General features: G+C 43.0%; 1 protein-coding gene across 7 annotated transcripts in view; it reads right to left on the bottom strand.

Annotated features, from left to right (window-relative positions):
- Positions 1–18,359, bottom strand: part of Hydin (HYDIN axonemal central pair apparatus protein) — a 358,781-nt gene that overhangs the window by 38,312 nt on the left and 302,110 nt on the right. For 6 of the 7 annotated variants that reach the window (XM_078032635.1, XM_078032636.1, XM_078032634.1 and 3 more), the window contains 11 exons: positions 17,721–17,889; positions 16,996–17,234; positions 14,628–14,745; positions 13,173–13,380; positions 12,310–12,545; positions 10,205–10,356; positions 9,905–10,094; positions 6,227–6,329; positions 5,718–6,005; positions 4,175–4,317; positions 1,495–1,713 (listed from right to left, as the gene is read on the bottom strand). In XM_078032635.1, the coding sequence (XP_077888761.1) occupies positions 1,495–1,713; positions 4,175–4,317; positions 5,718–6,005; positions 6,227–6,329; positions 9,905–10,094; positions 10,205–10,356; positions 12,310–12,545; positions 13,173–13,380; positions 14,628–14,745; positions 16,996–17,234; positions 17,721–17,889 (2,065 nt within the window). The remainder of the gene's footprint in view (positions 1–1,494; positions 1,714–4,174; positions 4,318–5,717; positions 6,006–6,226; positions 6,330–9,904; positions 10,095–10,204; positions 10,357–12,309; positions 12,546–13,172; positions 13,381–14,627; positions 14,746–16,995; positions 17,235–17,720; positions 17,890–18,359) is intronic. The other variant, XM_078032638.1, reaches the window with a different exon arrangement.

The following is an 18,359-nucleotide window of genomic DNA, read 5'->3' as shown; positions in this document are numbered from 1 at the left end:
AAAATATGAATAACTAGTATCAGAAATTAAAAAAAGGCACTACCACCAAGCCTACATATTTAAATATGGTGAGGAAATATTGTAAATAATTCCATGAGATTAAAAATGAAAACATAGTTAGATGGTAAATGTCTAGAAAAATGATTTAATAAAATCAATGCAAGGACAGATAAAAAATCCTAAAGAATCCTGTTAATATTAAAAAATGGAATAGCAATAAAACAGGTGTTGAAAATCTGAAGAGCCTTATTACTATAAAGAACTGAATGGTAGTAAAAAATGTTTTAAAACACCTAAATAAATAGAGAAATGTACCTTGCTAATGGAAAGGACAAATTAATATAAAATTGTCAGTTTTTCCTGGGAGATCACTAGGGTAAAAACAAGAAATGGGCAACACTGTTATCTAGATTATGAAATTGGATCCTTGCCTCACATCATACATAAAAATCCAGGTGAGCCAAAGGATCTTAAACATAAGAGAGAGAGAGAGAGACAGAGAGAGAGAGAGAGAGAGAGAGAGAGAGAATCTTTCTGGGAGGGAAGGGTTATTAAAAATAAGACACAAGTTATATAAAAGACTAATACATTTGACTTTTCAAATCAAGAACATTTTTATTCATCAAAAGATAAAGTAAAAATTAATTTATAAATCTGGTGAGGATATTTGCAGACAAATGATATATAAGGAAGAATTTATTAAAATTAAAATAGCTCAGACAAAGGACAAGCATAATAATTGAAAGACAGGCAAAAGATACGAGAAGGCATTCATGTAACAGAGAACTTGCATGGTCAATAATCACATGAAGAAATCCTCAGCCTTATTATGACTAGGGAATTGCAAGTTAGGTTCATACTTAGGCTATTTCCCATCATCCAAATTATACACATAAAAATGTCTGATAAGGTCAAGTGTAGGAGAAAATGTGGATCCTTAAGTCCTCTTTGAATGAACCAGACAAGTTTCAAGATAGTGATTAGCTCTGGAAGGTAGGTAGAGAGAGAGAATGACTACAACCACACAAGTGGTCAGGTTCTACTTCCCTTATGGGGTAAGTGTTTGTCTGTGATAATGACATTATTGAAAAAAATTGTCAAAAATAAATAAAAGAGAGGCATTTACAGACCAAAGATGAGATTCTGCCATTAGGGAGAGATTATGACTACTTTAATTCTGGACACCTGAAGAAGAAGAAGAAAACAACTAAAAAAACAGTGATTACATTTTTGAAGAAGAAAAAGATGGGTGAACTTGCTCAACTTGTCAAGACTTAAGCTATAAATTTAGCAATGAAGTCGTGTGGAATGCATAGTATGGATGGCAGGGGGCATGTGTGGAAGTTCAGTTTGTCTCCTGAAATCAAGGCAAAGTAGAATGCAAAACTTGTCTGCCTCCATGAAAGAAAGAAATGACGAGACACTGAGCTCGAGAACAGCAGGCCCCCAAGCCCAGCAGGCCAGGTCAGATCTGAGCTTAATGTCCCTGCTTACCTTTCGCTTTGTAGGCAAAGTTCCAGGAGCGTTTCTAGATGCATCCACCCACTTGATAGTGTGCATGCGGTCATCCCAGTCGGGAACCTGCTCTGCAGGGAGCTGGAACAGGATCCTGGAGAGCTTGCACTTGAGCCCCATCTTTTTCAGGTGGATTGGCACATCTGATTTCATGGTCACCACTATGTCCTTGGTACAACCAGGGTGGAGGTGGCCCAACTAGGGAAGAGGCTGGCATTAGTGTTTTTGGGGAACTCAAACTTGAAGACTCTTGATAACCATGTGGTGACATTCTAGAGAAGTGGTAAAGCCACAGGATTTGGCAAAAATGCATTATCCAGGGCTGGGATTGTGGCTCAGTGGTAGAGCACTTGCCTAGCATCTGTGAGACACTGGTTCAATCCTCAATCACATAAAAAATAAATAAATAAAATAAAGTTATTATGTCTGTCTATAACTAAAAAATAAAAAGAGCATCATCCAAACCTGTAATAGGTAGATTGACTTAAACATGCACAAGAGGCTCTTAGGAATGTAATCACAATAACAAAGCAACCGTATTTATCCAACTGCTACTTGCTTCCAGTGCTATTCTAAACTCTTGCACAATTCTACTAAGCCTCACAATAACCCTATAAGAGGTATATTATTCCCATTTTTACTGACAATGAAATTTGCAAATTGCTTAAGGTCATTGATAATGAAAGAGCTGGTTCAAACCCAGGGAGTATGGTTTCAAAGACCACATGCAAGCCACCTTATACTTTCAATCAGTATGATCCATACAAATATGGAGTGATGAATTCAGTATGCTAGCAGTTCTCAGAATGTGGTCTAGTGACCTTTGGGAATCCCAAGACCTTTTCACGGAGTCTATGCCATAACCATTTCATCATAGCACAAAGATGTTATTTGACTTTTTCATTGTCGTTTTCTTATGAGTGTACAATGGAACTTTCTAAAGACTACATACGATATTACATCAGATTGAATGCAAAAGCAGACATGAGAATCCAGATGACTTATAGTAAGCCAGATATTAAACAAATTAATAAAAATTTAAATAATGCCACCCTTCTCACTCAAGAAAAAAGAATACACATATTTTCATAAAACATGGTATTTATATTAACATGTAGGATTATTATTATATTTTAAAATGAAAAAAATACTTTTTTCAAAATACTCTCAGTTTTAATATGTAATATAGTAAATATTGATAGACATAACCCAATAAATAAAAATTCTTTTGGAGGTTCTCAATAATATTTAATAATATAAAGAAGTCCTGAGACCAAGAAACTGGATTGCTGAAGTGTACTATTTATAAGGGAAATCCAATGTAGTCTAAACAAAATACTTTATGAATTATCATACACATTATGAATTATCATACACAAGCACACACATATATGACAGTTCTATCTTGTTTCTGCCAGGTAAAACATTCTCCTGCCTCTGGAGAGTGAAGGGAGAAGGCTTAGTACTTGCTCAGGCATGTGTGTGTGCCCGTGTATGTGTGAGTGTATACATAAATGAACTATTGGCTTATCTCTGCTTTCTTTGACTAACCCATTGATAACACAGATAATGCTCCATATTAGATTATACTGTGTCCATTTCCTCATGAGTCAAATGCAGATAAGAGTAGCATTTTACCTTATAGTGTTATGGCGAGGATTAAATAAATTAACCAGGGTCTTGGAAATGAGACTGGAGTATAGTATGTACTCAGGTTATTTAGGGTTAGATCTGGGCCGTGCTTGGGCTAGGATCTGTTAGGGGAATTAATTTAAACTTTATGTCCCTCTGGGAAACAAAACTTATTCTTGATAGCACTCAAAGATTTAAAGGTGATAAAGAAGAGTCTCTAACCCTCCTAGCTCTGTCCTTTTAAAATTCTAGGCTTGAGCAGAGGTTGCAGTGAATACATCTGGGTGTCCCAGTCTCCTGGGAACTGAGAAGTGAACTGTGTATGAAAAGCAACTGCTGGCAGAGGCAAGAACCTGCTACAGTACTGTCCTGAGCCTTATTCAATGTCGAGCTTTGGTCAGCATTTCACAAAATGTCACCATAAGATGCTAAAAGAATTTTTAAAATTAAAGTTAAACTAGATTTTAATATGCTGATGGACCCTGGGAATGTTTAAGAGAAAGATGTAACTTGCAACATTTTCTTTTCTTTTTTTTTTTTTGAGGTGCTGAGGATTGAACCCCTGGGCCTTGTGCATGTGAGGCAAGCACTCTACCAAGAAGCTATACCCCCAGCCCTGCTTGCATCATTTTCTAAATCTCAGTTGTTCACAGAATCCACTTAGCTTTTGATGAACCACTACTGAAGGACTAATGCTCTAAAGAACACACACATAGGGGGGACTTAGGTCCACACTGTGGGATGGGAAAGGAAGGCTGTGACCTGTATCCATCCATTCAAGCCTCCATAGATTCTTCATCTTTAACAACAGTCTAGACTGCATCTCTGCTCTTCCTCTCTTAAGACTGTGGTGGATGTGAACAGTGTCCTATGGGACCAGGTCTCAGTGTGGCATGGCTAGTGAGCTCTCTCACAGGTTGAAATGCCTTCACTTCCTTCCATGTATCCATGGGAATGGTCTGACTATCAGACTGGGGTTGGCTTAGGCTTAAGATGGTCCAGAACACAATGAATTGCTTGCACTTACCTGTGGGGAGAAAGCTATTGTAGCTAAAAGAGGCCATTCAAACCGTACCACATTCACTTGGCTGTGATTAGTGATCGTGAAATTCACAGTATAGCTGTTTCCAATGTGACAGTCCCCAAACTGGATGTGGTCCATCAATGCAGCTAGGAGTTAGAAGCAGAAAGTAGTGAGTCCTCCTAGAGGACTTGAGTCCTCCTAGAGGGCCTGCTTCCCTCTCAAGCAACTCTTCCCTCCTTGGATAGTTATATTTGAGAAATTGGAAATCCCTGGGTAGTAAGATCCCCCCTCCCAGGGGAATGCATCCATCTATCCATCCACCTATCCACAATGACTCTCACCTCTATGGATATAAGAGAAAACCAAGTCCCCAACTCCATTTCTTTGGAGAGACAATACAATTCAGGGTTAGATTGCCATATAAAATAGAGAGACCCAGTTAAATTTGAATTACAGATAAACAGTGAGTAATTTCTAAGATTAATATGCCCAATGCAATATTTTAGGGCACACTCATACTAAAAATTATTTACTTATTATCTGAAATTTAAATTTATTGGCAGTGCCTGCATTCGGATTTGTTAAATCTGGCAACCCTACAATAGGTACAAAATTTAATTTCTAAACTTGGGTTTACTGCTGCTCCTGTTTGACCCCTGAGAAGCCAGAGGCTATCATGTAGCTTCAAAGAAGGGTCAAAGGCCAAGTACGTATGGAGTGTCGATTTCAACACATATTGTAGAGACTCCCTAATCATACATTCCAGGAATAATTAAGTTCCTGGGAAAACGGTGCCTATAACTCACTCTACAGCCACCAATCACATAATGAGGGTGCTGAACAAATGCTTTTTGGTAATTATGACAAAGTATTTTCTCCCTACCCCAGAGAATATGGTCACTAAATGGAAGGTTCAGTACATGAGAGACTTTAGAATGACCTAAAGCTTTAACATACTCAGAAATCCCCTGGGGATTTGCTAAAGTACAGATTCTGATTCAGTAGGTCAAGGTGGGCCTGAAAGTCCCATTTCTAGTAATGCTGATGCTGTAGCTTCTCGGGCTGCTCACTGAGGAGTGAGGCTGTGGAGAATGGGGTTCTAGAGGTGGTGCAAACCTATGCCCCCTTCATTTCTCTTGGAGTGGCTAGGATCCATGTTTCAGAAGGAATAGACAATGCCAACACGAGCCAGCTGAGAGACAGAGACTGGGAAGACCCACAGGGAGGCATTTGTTCACTGATTGTTGAACTGGAATTCGAATATCAAACTAGAAGCTCCCTAAAAGCCAGAGACTTTCCTACGAATCTTTGCAACACCAGGGCTCAGCATGGTGCCCGGCATATGCACATGGGCGCTTGGTAAATGTTCATTGATTGACCGTGAATACAGGAAAGGCCAGAGGTAGTGACTGAGATAGGCATGAGAGAACACATGGTAACAGAGAAGAGCTTCATTCCTAAATTCTCAATCAGTTGTTTAAATGTCACTCTTGTTTAAAAATGACCAAGTCGACAATTCTCAGCGCCTCACTGTTTCTGCTCCCACCTGCCACCATGTCTTCCACGGCATTGTTCTCGGCTATCTCTAAGACCTCTGAGATGGGCGAGGTCTCCTCGCCAGTGGAAGGCACCAGCCCATGGATGTTGTCCAAGGTGATGTCATCCTCATAGCCTTCTCCCACCAAGTGGATGAGGGTCTCCTCGTACTGGTTGTTGATGACTGACAAGTGGATGAAGCCAGTCATCCGCCCAGCCTTCTGGGAGTGGAAAACGACATCAAATTCAGCGTTGTCTCCAGGAGAAACAACCAGGGAAGCCATGTGGGGTTTTTTTGCTGCAAAGAGAAGAAAGAAGATACAATTTAGAGTCTGTTTAGAGAAATATGTATCCATGAAGACCCTGGGTGAGGGGAAAGCAATCATGTGAGGGGAATGAGCTTCAGCCAGAGGATACTGGTGACAAGACGATGCATCCAACTCTGGATGGGTCCTGAGAAGTCCCCAACAAACCTGCCACTGAAATCATTGCCTTCTGGAGGCACCGTACCCAACTCACCCCTTTCATCTGGTTTGTTTTCCTCTATGATGTAGATGAAGGAGGTGCTGGGTCTCCTTTTCAGGGAGAAGATTCCTAGTTGATCTTGCAGGTCCACATGCAGCTGGAAGGAGGAAAGCAGGGTTGAGTGCTCAACTTATAACAAGTCCATTCATGAGTTTGGAATCCGAGGTGTGATACTATGCTGTGCATGGGCAGTACCCCAAAAAGTCACTGTGCCTCATATTCACTTTTTTTTTGAGTTTCTTATTAAGAACTATAATAAATGTTAAATCTAGAGAAGACAAAAGAAATTCAGTCAGGTCAGTCGTTATTGGGTGAGTGAGGAACTACAGACCCAAAGAGTATAGGTGACCTTCAGATCACATGGTTAGATGGTATCAGTGGGTTGCAACACCAGTGTTCCAGGGAGATGCAGTTGTAAGGTCTAAGCCAGACTTATAAAATGGAAATGAACACTCGTAATTCTATGAGGGCTTGCATGAATGTGAATTCCTAAAAGCCAGCACCTCTAGGCATTATGAATTTATTGCCTAGAGTCACGGTGAACATCTTGCTAGAGGAAGACGAGGCAGGCCTCTGACCTACTCTGAGAAAAGAAGTGGTTTCCAGTCCAGTGGGAACAAAATAACAGGAAAGCCACATATCTGATATTGGGTATGAGAAAACAGCAGATATTTTTAGAAGGCAGTAATACACCATTACAAGCAAGATTGAGTGCTAGAAAAAAAATGTGGCGCAAAGAAGTAAGAGATAGTGACATGATCTAGGAAGCTTCTGAGATGAAAGAGTCTATATTTAGAAATAATATTACCATGAAAATATATGGAGGAATTGTATGGAAAAATAATGACATAAAAGACTTGACTAAATGGATGGACAATCCTAAATGTTGCTCCTGGTGGACAGTCTAAATACTGTGAAAGTAGAAATTCTTCCCAAAGTTTATCTGGGGGATTAATGTGCAAAAATTGTTAAGAAAAATTACGAAAACAGGGAGTGGGTGGACAAGAAGACCCTGAACTAGATGCTAGCACCTTTTATAAAGCCACAGTAATGGAAACAATGCAGGGTGATGGTAAACTCGGTAGAATAAACTCAAGGCAATAAAAAAAATCCTAGACTAAATATAAAAAAAATTGAAAAGCATCAGAGAGCTAAGAAGACAATGAAGAGAGACAGATGAAGATCTGTGGCAAGAATGTTTTCTCTGATTTAAGGAGACTGATTCATAATGGGGTTGGGGGGCATGGGAGGATTAGATGAACTTTAGATAGGGCAAAGGGGAGGAAGGGGAAGGGAGGGGGCAGGAGGGTAGGAAAGACGGTGGAATGAGATGGACATCATTACCCTAAGTACATGTATGAAGACATAAAGGGTGTGACTCTACTTTGTGTGCAACCAGACACATGAAAAATTGTGCTCTATATGTATGTGTAATATGAATTGTAATGTATTCTGCTGTCATATATAACAAATTAAAAAAAAATCTGTGGCAAATGAGAATCCAGAAAGGTCTACCTAACTTCCTGGGCTGTTTTTGACTGAGAGGCATCTGTCATTCTGGAAGGGGTAGATGGGTGGGGGCGCTTATCTGCACTTTTGACAGTCTGTTGGTGCAAAGAGGGCAAAAGGTCCAAAGCCTGTGAAAGGTTGGGGTGTTTTCTCTGGGCTGGAACTTTAAAGGTCTTCACTATAAGATGAAAGATGAGCTGGGTATAAACCAGCTCTCCTAACAATAGCAATCCTGCTATGAATCTTCTGAGTAATCTGAAAAAAATCTCAAGTCCTAAAACTGGTTTTAGGTAATCCTGAATTTTTAGTGCCCCAAACTGTTAGGCGGAAGCAAATAAAAATTGTCTTTGAAGAAAAAAAGAACAGAACAGGATTTTTAGTTTAGTTATTTCAAAATATTTTATAAATATAATACCCAATATATCCATTTAAAAGATAAGCAGGTATATGAGACAGGACAGCATGGGCAAGAATGAGCGGAAATAGCAGGCTGAGAAACATGCATAGGGACTTTGAATTTGGAAGTATCAGGCATAGACTGCAGAATGCCTATGATTACTATATTCAAGAAATAAAAGCCAACTCTGACAATTTCAACATGAAACTAGAAATCATGACAGCTGATTATACAGATTTGAACCTCCCATAGAAATTCTAGAGCTGAAATATGTAATCATTAAAAAACTTAAAGTAAAGCAGATTCAAAAGAGCCTAAGGGAGAGTTAATGAATGGAATATAGATGTGCTAGCCAGCTTTTCATCACTGCATATATATAATACCTGGCACAGGTGAAGAAAAGGGAGGAAAAGAGAGGTTTATTTTGACTCACAGTTCTGAAGGTTCAAGTCCAAGATTAGATGGCCCCATTGGTTTGGGCCTGTGGAGACAGGGAGCACATCACGATCAGAGAGCGTCAGAGCAGGCAGTCACATCTCAAGTCAGAAGAGAGCGAGAGAAGGGTGGGGGAGGACTGGAAGGATCTCACAATCCCTTTTGACCTGAGTCCCCAATGACCTGAGGACCTCCCACTAGGCTCCACCTCTTAAAGTTCCATAGCACCTCCCTCTACCACCACCCTGGGGGGACCAAACCTTTATATATCCAACCACAGCAACAAATCAAAAGAAATTATGCAGAATGAAAACTAGATGAAAATTCAATAAGGATGAGAGACATAGAGGATATAGCTAGAAGGTCTTCAATACAGTTAACTCACATCCCAGGAGGAGAGATGAGAGAGAATGGATTAGAAACACTATTTGAAGACATGTCCAAGAATTTTCCCATGTTAATTTGAAATCAATTCTCAGAATCAAAAAGACCGATGAATTTCAAGATGGCTAAATTAAGAGAAATGCATAGCTAGACATATCATAGCAGAACTGAAGAAAACAAATGGAAGGTGAAAATGTTAAAGGCAGTTGGAAAAGATTGTCTTAAAAGAAAATTTTAAATTCTTGGTGGACCTTTTAGCACACACATCAGAAGCCAGAATATGTTTCAAAAATCTCTCCCACTTGTTGAAAGACTACAATGACCAAACCAAAATTCCATATTCGAAAAAATTACATTAAAAGTGAAAGAAACTGGCAGAGGTGGTGCACATCTGTAATCCCAACAACTAGGCAGGTCGAGGCAGGAGGATCTCAAGTTCAAGTCAAGCCTGAGCAACTTAAGAGAGACCCTGTCTCAAAAGAGAAAACAAAAAAAGGCTGGGGATGTAGCTCAGTGGTAAAGTGCCTCTGGGTTCAATTCCTAAAGAAATCCCCAAAGCCCTTTAGATTTGGCACCTCTTACACTTATAAAGTTCCCCACCTTGTTTTCTCATTACAAATATAATATTACCTACAGGAAAAAGATGAAAACATAAAGAAGACAATAAGAATACATACACTCCTACCTCTTCAACTTGGTGGACATCCTCATGTACTTCCTTACCCAGTAGTTATTAGTGTTAGGTGTAATCTGATTTCCTATATTTCATGAGGGCAGAGAACATGCCAGATTCCCCTCTGTATGCCCCATGTCTCAAACACAGGCTAATGCTTGGGGACTGTCAAAGAAGTCCTCATGCAGTAGGGATGGCAGAGACCCCAATGTCTAAAGTCTAACTTTTGAATGACTGCTCCCTTTTCCACCCCTCACTTCACCCTCAATATTACCTGGGCAGGGACGGTGCCATTGTTCTTGAGGATGACAGGCAGTTTCTCTGAATGCCCCAGCAGAAGCCTCTTAAAGAGGAGCAAGGGGTTTCCATACTGGTTATACAGAACTGGCCGCACAACGGTCACTCGAGGGAGGGTCCCCTCACCAACAATATCAAATATGAGGCCGCGGTTCCTGGCCAGACTGCTGCAGAGAACAGGAAGATCAAGAGCTGTCAGCCAGGAATGGCAGGATTAACTACCCCACGGTGCATGTGGGCTACGGTTCTGTGGCTGGAAGGGATCTAGGAGCAGTACCTGGGCAAGCCATCTAAGGTAGCCTCAAAGATGCACTGGTAAGTCTGCATGGTCTGTGGGGTGAAGGACACCGTGGCAAAGGCATGTGAGCGGCTGGCGACACACATCTTGTTGGGTTCCACTTCAAAGATGTCCGTGATGCGTGCGATGACCTGGTGAGGGGGAGCAGAGGCCAGGGTGTGTTATCCACTCTGCATTTACCCTGGGGCTTGCTGCTCATTTCACCTGCCCTGCTTTGCACTTCCCTCCCATCAAAGCTCTGTGATAGACAAGCTCCATCGCCTACAGAGTCATGGGCCCTGGAAGGAGCTGCCTGGACACCGGGATCCTCTCCTAAGTAATATCTAGTTGCATTTGAGTTTTGACTCAAATTAATGAAGCAAGTCAGTCAGCCAGATATTCTCCCCACTATCCCATCCTCTGTCACCTACATCAAGATGCCTAAAGACTGTTTTTGGTGGCTACTGTGGAGCTGAGCTGGGACCACATACACGATGAGGAAGCCATACTACAGAAAGGAGCAATGGAAACAACCAGAGAGACATGTGGCCTTAAAAGATGGATGGAGTACCTGCTGATCTGGAGGGTGGATTTCGAATGCCAGTTCCAGTCGTAATGAGTGATGGCTATATTACATGTTCTGACCCATGTCTGAGGTCTTGGATTCCCTGCTGTCAATCTAGTATTATTTGGGCTAACTTGAGTGAGGTTCTGCTCCTTGTAGCTCCAAGGGCCTTGGCTAGAGAAAACCCCCAAGGCATGTCACCTATTCTCAACCAGTGGAAGTGTTTGGAGACTGCGGGGACTTCTGGCATGAACAAAATTTTCATTCTGATGAGAAACAGATGGGAACAGACTGACTACTCCCTCTTATTCTTAAGCTTCGGGCGGGCATTAAGGTTTCTTTGGCCTTTGCAGGGTTCCCTTCAGATCTGCACACCAGGGAGGAAGAAAACAGTCTCCTCCTCCTGCACATCCCCTGTTATAGTCTCTGGTTAGAAATCAGGCTTGCCTGCTTTTTATGTTTTTAGTACAGAGAGGGAGAGAGCTGCCCCTTAGGGGTCCAAATAAGACCAGAGAATAAAGGTGGATGTCACCAGTGCCTGGGGGAGGTCATAAAAGGGATTAGATGGTCTCCCTGACTCTCCTGAGAGAGTCGTCTGGGAATGCACACTCTCTAGGAGGCTCCAAGTAGAGACTCCTTGGAGATCTCCCTACCCCCATTAGCCACAAACAATGCTAGTTCTGGGGCAAGAAGACCACTTGGGCTCAAATTCCACTTTTGGGCAGAAAACTGAAGTATCCTAGATAAGTGTAGGCAGTATTTGCAGTACATGGGATTGGAAATTAGCAGTGACAGAAACCCCTTGCTTAAGTCCTTTTTCATGCATGCTGTCCTTGATTTTTTGTGAGGAAAAGGATCTCAGTATGCTCCCACTCAGAGAGAGCAGGCAGTTTAGAGTCTAATAGACCCTGCGATGGGCAATTATTTACTTGAACACAGGTAAAGCTGGGCTTTAAGCCTGGCTGTGTATTTCCAGGCCCTGGGGCCAGGGAAGAATTTAGTTTTTCTGAGCCTCAGTTTCCCTAACTAAATAAGGAATAACAACACAAAGTCTGAAAGAGTCACGGTGAAGGTGAAATGAGGCAATAGATGTAAATCATTCAGCACAGTTCCTGTCACATGGTGCTGGGGGACGGGGCTCAGAAAGGTTTGCCATTTTACCTTCTCCTTAAGGATGGGCACCCTCCAAATCTCCCTGTCAAGGACCACATGCAGTTTGAGGCAGACCTCTCTGAAGCTGGGACTCCTCTTAATGCTTTGTCTATCTTAGGCACATGGTGAGTGAGTGATGGATGAATGAGCTGCTCATTAGTTTATCCATTGGTTTACCCTAGAGGTGCCAAGTGGACACACACCTTCTGGGACAAAAGTATGGCTTTTGGCCAAGGGGAGGTGACCCTGTGACCTCACAGAACTTCCAGCAGGGCTGAGAGCCAGATACTTCTCATTCAGATACAGAGGCTCCAGAGCAGAAGCTTCCCAGAGCCTTTTCCCGGACCTCTGCCAACCACAGTGGGCCAGGGCCTTTGAAGCCCCTTACCTTATTGGAGATGGGCTTAACTGCGATGTTGACATCACAGGCGATCTTTCCCAGGTTGCTGATCTTGAACCGAGCCTTGGCCTGATGGCCCACCAGGACATTGCAGAAAATGAACTTGTTCTCATCCTCCACAAACAGTCCCCCGGTTTTTATGGTCTGCAAGATGTAGTGTAGGTTGGGGCTGGAACAGATCTGGTGCTCCTCAAATATCAAAGCATTGTTGTCCGTCACAAAGGCTGGGGAGGGGAGGAAGAGCGTTAGATGATGCCTGCAGGCAGATTCCTGGCCCTCATGCCTAACTTGGATGTTCTGCTTCTGACAAAGGCTAGTTGCAGAGAAGAGGTAGGAAAATTCGCATAAGGAGCTAAGTGATGGGATAAATTCTGTGTCTTTTTCTCTTTTGGACTGACACATCTTGATCTGCCTTTTCCTGCCAATGGCAAGGAGGGGTGAGACCAAGATCCGGGGTGGACCTAGAAAGAAGGAGGCACTTGGGCCCCCTCCAGTAAGCCTTGAGCAGAAGCAAGAGGAGTTCTCTCTGTGCTTAACCTGAGCTCTTGCTGGGTTGGAATTTTAGCAAGTGCAGTTACTGAGCATTGTTCTCTGGGCATGTTGCCCTCAGGGAGTGGCCCGAGCAGAATGGCACTTGTGTTCCTGTGGGCCATATCTCTTGTCACCATGATTCTCAGATAATGATACTCATCTGATATGCACATGCTTGTGAGGCTTTAAGGGAGAGTATGGCTGAAGGTAGTAGAGGAAGCTCCAAGGTCCCAAAGAAAGTGGCCCTGTCTCTTCTGCTGGACATCTTAAAGGAATCTGCCTGAAGAGGGAGGGGGGTTGTCTAATAAAAGTGGCAGTACCTGGCATACAGGCTTCAGCAAGCAGAGTGTAAGTAATGCCAGCAGGATATTCTCTAGGGTCTCGGTCGGTGATATCGATGGCTATGAACTCCTCACACCTTCCCACGGGGTCAGCCACGCAATCCACGGTGATGACCTGCTGTCCTCCAGGAGGAATGGAGCCGAACCCAGGGTATACGGTGAACATCCCATGAGAGAAGCGGGCCTGCTGGACGGGGGTGGGAGGGATGAAGGCAGAGGGGGTAACAGAGTCTGAGACCTTCCACCAGAGTCACGTGGGGTGAAGGGCCCCATCTCTCCCTACAGGCAATTCTTGGTCCCCACCCCTCTCCCCCTGGAGGAATGGAGGGCCCAGGGGTTCCTCATAGACGAGCTTTCTTAGCACTTCCTTCTCTGCACATTCCTCCTGAGCAGTCGTGACTGAACCAAAGGCTTCATAAAGCAGATCATGTTCCCATCATGGAACACTTATCTGGGTGGGGTCTCAGAGCAGAGGGGTGCAGGGTGGAGCAGTGGTTAAGATTTGAGTCAGATACACCTAGGCCAGAACCTCAGCTGAGCTATGTATTAATTATTTGACCTTGGACAAATGACTTCTTTGGTTTTCAGTTTATTTATCTATGAAATGGGGCAAAATCCCCCTAACTCCAGGGATCACTTTAGGTTTAAGGGAAAAGAATGTATTTGAAGTAAACAGTATAGCATCTGGCATAGAATTAGTACTCAAAAAGAGTGGGGGATATTTATTCAGGAGTCGCCCTGGATGATCTTGGAGTCCCCAGCCCTCCCCTCTCCCTTCACAGTTCTCAGGATAACTGTAGAATGTGCTGAGACTTCTACAGTGTCCTGAGATAAGGAGGGTTGTCTCCGGCAGCTCATCCCTCCCGGAAGAGGATGCCCTGCAATGTGCTAGCTCAGAGATCCAAGTTTCTCCAGGGTTATAAGACCCAGAGCAGAATGTATTTGGGGTCCCTCAGCCTGGCAGCTGGGCAGACTGGCACATGGCACTTCTTTAGTGGGTGCTCTTCACACAGGGATGAGGCCCCTGGTATGGAGAAGGGGGACTACCCCGTGATACATGGAGGCTGCTGTTGGCCTGACTTGGTCACTATCTTGAACCTGGGCTGTGTGCTGGGGATCGCCAGAGGAGCTGAGATTCCATCTCACTTCTTTCCAGGGTTCCATTTCTTAAAAACAAATGATTGTTGATTAAAATACCCAAGAAGAGTTGGAGCCAATCTTAGGACACTGGCAAGCCAATGAAGGTTTTAAAGCAAATGAAGATATCCAAAGGAAGGGCCGTCTCATGGCTGTTTAAGACGAAAGTGAGATTTTAGTACTTCATATTCCTGCCATGGTGGATTCAAATCCTGTTCTCCTGGGCAGGTGTTCTGGGGCAAGAGCTGGTTGACAGGAGGCCTTCCTGGGTTTCTTTGGATGTGGAGGGGCACTCACCTGGCTTGTGATGGTCACATCTTTCTGAATCGAGTCTGAGAACTTGGCTGTTTTGGAAGTGCCAGTCTTGAAGAAGGTCTCACTTTCCCGGGTTCTGGTGTGTCGACTGTGGCCAGCTCTGATGGGGGGGGGCGGGAACAGTGCACTCTTAGGCTTAGGGGTGGCATTGGTTAGGTCTTTTCTCCTAGGCATTGCAGGGTGGTGTCTCTTTGCCCAATAGGGTGGCAGAGTGGCACAGTTAGCTTGGTCATAGACAATTTTAAGGAAATGATGTAGTAATCCCACTTATTCATAAGAACACTGGAAATTACTGTAAGAAAAGTGCTAACATAAATGTCTCCTTAAAGGTCCATGTGTTAAAGATCTGGGTCCCAGGGTGGTGCTTTTGGGAAGTACCTAGGTCATTGGAAATGTGCCCTTGAAGGGGATCGTGGGACCCAGGACCCTTTCTCTTCCTCTCTCTCTCGCTTCCTGACCACAGGGGCAGCAGTTTTGCTCTGTCATATGCACTGGCCATGAAGCCAGGGCCAAACGATCCTATGGGAACCTACAAACCTGTGAGCCAAAAGGAACTTTTCTTTTAATAATTTAATCATCTAAGGTACTTTGTCATAGTGACGACGGAGAGCTAATAAAAAATGAATAATTTAAAAAAATGCTCGAATTCACTGAAAAGCAGTATGTGGGAAATTATTGGTACACATCAAATATTTCTCATTAAAACATGATTTTAAAATGAAGAGACATATATAAAGAACTCAAAAAACTTGACACACAAAAAAGTAAATAACCCAATCGATACATGGGCTAAGGAACTGAACAGACACTTCACAGAAGAAGAGATACAGGCAATATTAATATATGAAAAAATGTTCAACATCTCTAGCAATTAGAGAAATGCAAATCAATACTACACTGAGATTCTGTCTCACTTCAGTCAGAATGGCAATTATCAAGAATATAAGCAATAATAGATGTTGATGAGGATGTGGGGAAAAGGCACACTTCATACATTGTTGGTGGGACTACAAATTGGTGCAACCACTCTAGAAAGCAGTATGAAGATTTCTCAGAAAACTTAGAATGGAACAACCATTTGACCCAGTTATGCTACTCCTTAGTTTATACCCAAAGAACTTAAAATCAGCATACTATAGTGACACAGCCACATTAATATTTATAGCAGCTCAATTCACAATAGCTAAACTGTGGAGCCAATCTAGGTGCCCTTCAATAGATAAATGGATATAGAAAATGTGGTTTATATACCTAATGGAATATTATTCAGCCTTAAAGAATGAAATCATGGCATTTGCTGGTAAATGAATGGAGCTAGAAAATATTATGCTAAGTGAAATATGCCAATATCAAAGGTCAAATGTTTTCTCTGATATCTGAATGCTAATTCACAATAAGGGGGGCATATAGGGAAGACTAGAGGTACTTTGGATTAGATAGAGGGGAGTTAAGGGAGGGGAGGGGTATGGGGTAGAAAGGGTAGTAGAATGAAGACATTATTACCCTATGTGCATATATGATTACATGACCAGTGTACACCAGAAGAATGAGAAGTTGTACTCCATTTATGTATGATGTGTCAAAACGCATTCTATTGTCATGTATAACTAATTAGAACAAAAAAAATGAAGGGACAAATAGACTAAGTTTTGTCTCTTCACATTTCAATGTCTGTAAGGTTGAGTATAACTAAAATCTTTGAAATGCTGCCCCCATTATGAAGCACAGTTACAATTTCTTTTGATACAGCTTGCTTATAGTAGGCCCTGGACATCCTACAGAATGATAAGACAATAACTTACCAGTAAGTCTTTCAGCACACCAGAAACACCAGGACCACAAATCCCACATGGGATACTGTTACAGTGTGGATGTGAGGTGTCCCCCAAGAGCTCACATGTGAGACAGGTTCAGAGGAGAAATGATTGGGTTGTAAGAATCTTAACCCAATCATCGATTTAATCCCTTGATGGGGATTAACTGAGTGGTAACTGAAGTGGTGGGGTGTGGCTGGAGGAGGTAGGAATTGGGGCATGGCATGATGTTCTGCCTCACTTTGAGCCTCAAGGAATGGGGCCTAGTGGCTGTGGATTGAGACCTCTGAAACAGTGAGCCCTCAAATAAACCTTTCTTCCTCTATAATCGTTCTGGTTGGGTCCTTTAGTCGTAGCAGAGAAGAAGCTAAAAACAGATACTTCATATTTATTAAACTAAAATTTATCCAATATTTGACAGTAGTTGGAACATGTAAGAAATTTGGCATTGGGTGGCTTCAGGTAAGATAGCACTTTGTTAAAATATAAAGCACTAACTACCAGAATGGCTGCAGTTTAGTGGACACTTGTCTTACACTTTCTTGTGGTGCATGTGGCTCTCCCCTGTCAGCCTGTAGAGGGCGAACTTGAAGTCGATAATGCCTTGGTTTTCTATGGTGAAGGTGGTGCTCCTTCGAGTGCCACAGATCAAAGCCCCAAAGTTGATGATGGAGGAGGGGCTGATGTTGAATTTGGAATGCACTGCATTCACAGAACATTTAATTGGGATGCTGGCAATGATCTCACTTCCTTCTGCAAGATTGGGTTCAATAATCTGGAAAGGGAAGGAAGGTTGGGAAGATATCAGCCAGTTGCATAGCTACAGAACCCCCTATGTTGTCTTCTTCATTCCTCCATCTTGGCATTTCACTCTGTATTACTGTGTCGACTGTAATATCACCAGGCACTAGCATAGAGCCTGCCATGTGTCAGCCAGAGATCGACAGGGAGCAACTGTGCCTCCTATGTCCAGTTCCTCACTCTTGTGCTTGAGGACAGAATGCAGCCTCCTTGTCTTTGATGATCCCCTAAGACCTGGGGACCCATTTTCTCTCTTGTTCTATTTATGATGACTTTTACATCTCCTGGCTGCCCCCTGCCTGCTGTTTGGGACCAAACTCCATTGCATCCCACCTGGTTGCCATCCAGATCTCTCTCCCTTTGCCTCTGGGGCATGGATTACACCATCCATGGACCCATGTTTGCAGCAAGACACCTACAATCTTGCCACTGAGCAGCCTGTCACTTTAAGCCCTCTCACCTGACAGCGCAGAATGGGCTGGTGCTCGACCTTCACTTCCCTTCTGGCCCGAAAGAACACCTGGACGTTTGTGGGCTTTTCTGTTGCAGTCAGTGAGCCCTTTTTGGGTAGGACTGTGATCAAGGAACTCATATTGATGGCTGAAATCCCCAAGGAGTCCACGGAAAAGCTGGAAGGCAGAACAAAGAGTTAGTTTAAGTCATTACCCAGGGAACTGAAGATACTAGAGAGGAGAATCTAAGGACCCTACCATGTCTCTGGTCCTATTTAACTGCTATATCAGGAATGTCAACTGTGCTTTGTGCAGTAGATTACAGGATCAAGTGGACCAGGGATTGATGCATGAGGCAGAGTGCTACCCTCTCTCCCATGGTCAAGAGGTGCCCTTGCAGGGCATCTATGTTCATTAGGCACACATGTTACCAGAAAATATCAGCTAAATTAACTCTCTTCTTCCTGTCTCCCTCTCTTTCTCTGTTTCTCTCTGTCTTTGTCTCTGTTCCTCTCTCTCTGAGACTGGATGCAGCACACACAGAGGGAAACCAGGGGACCTAAGGGGAGAAGTCAGGGGCAGAAGTCATGCAACAAGAACAGGGAAGTCCATGGCCCAATGGGATGAGGTAAGAACCAGAGAGAGGA

The sequence above is a fragment of the Ictidomys tridecemlineatus genome, chromosome 15 (assembly GCF_052094955.1).
Source record: "Ictidomys tridecemlineatus isolate mIctTri1 chromosome 15, mIctTri1.hap1, whole genome shotgun sequence".
Classification (NCBI taxonomy): domain Eukaryota; kingdom Metazoa; phylum Chordata; class Mammalia; order Rodentia; family Sciuridae; genus Ictidomys; species Ictidomys tridecemlineatus.
This window is presented reverse-complemented; position numbering and strand designations above follow the sequence as displayed.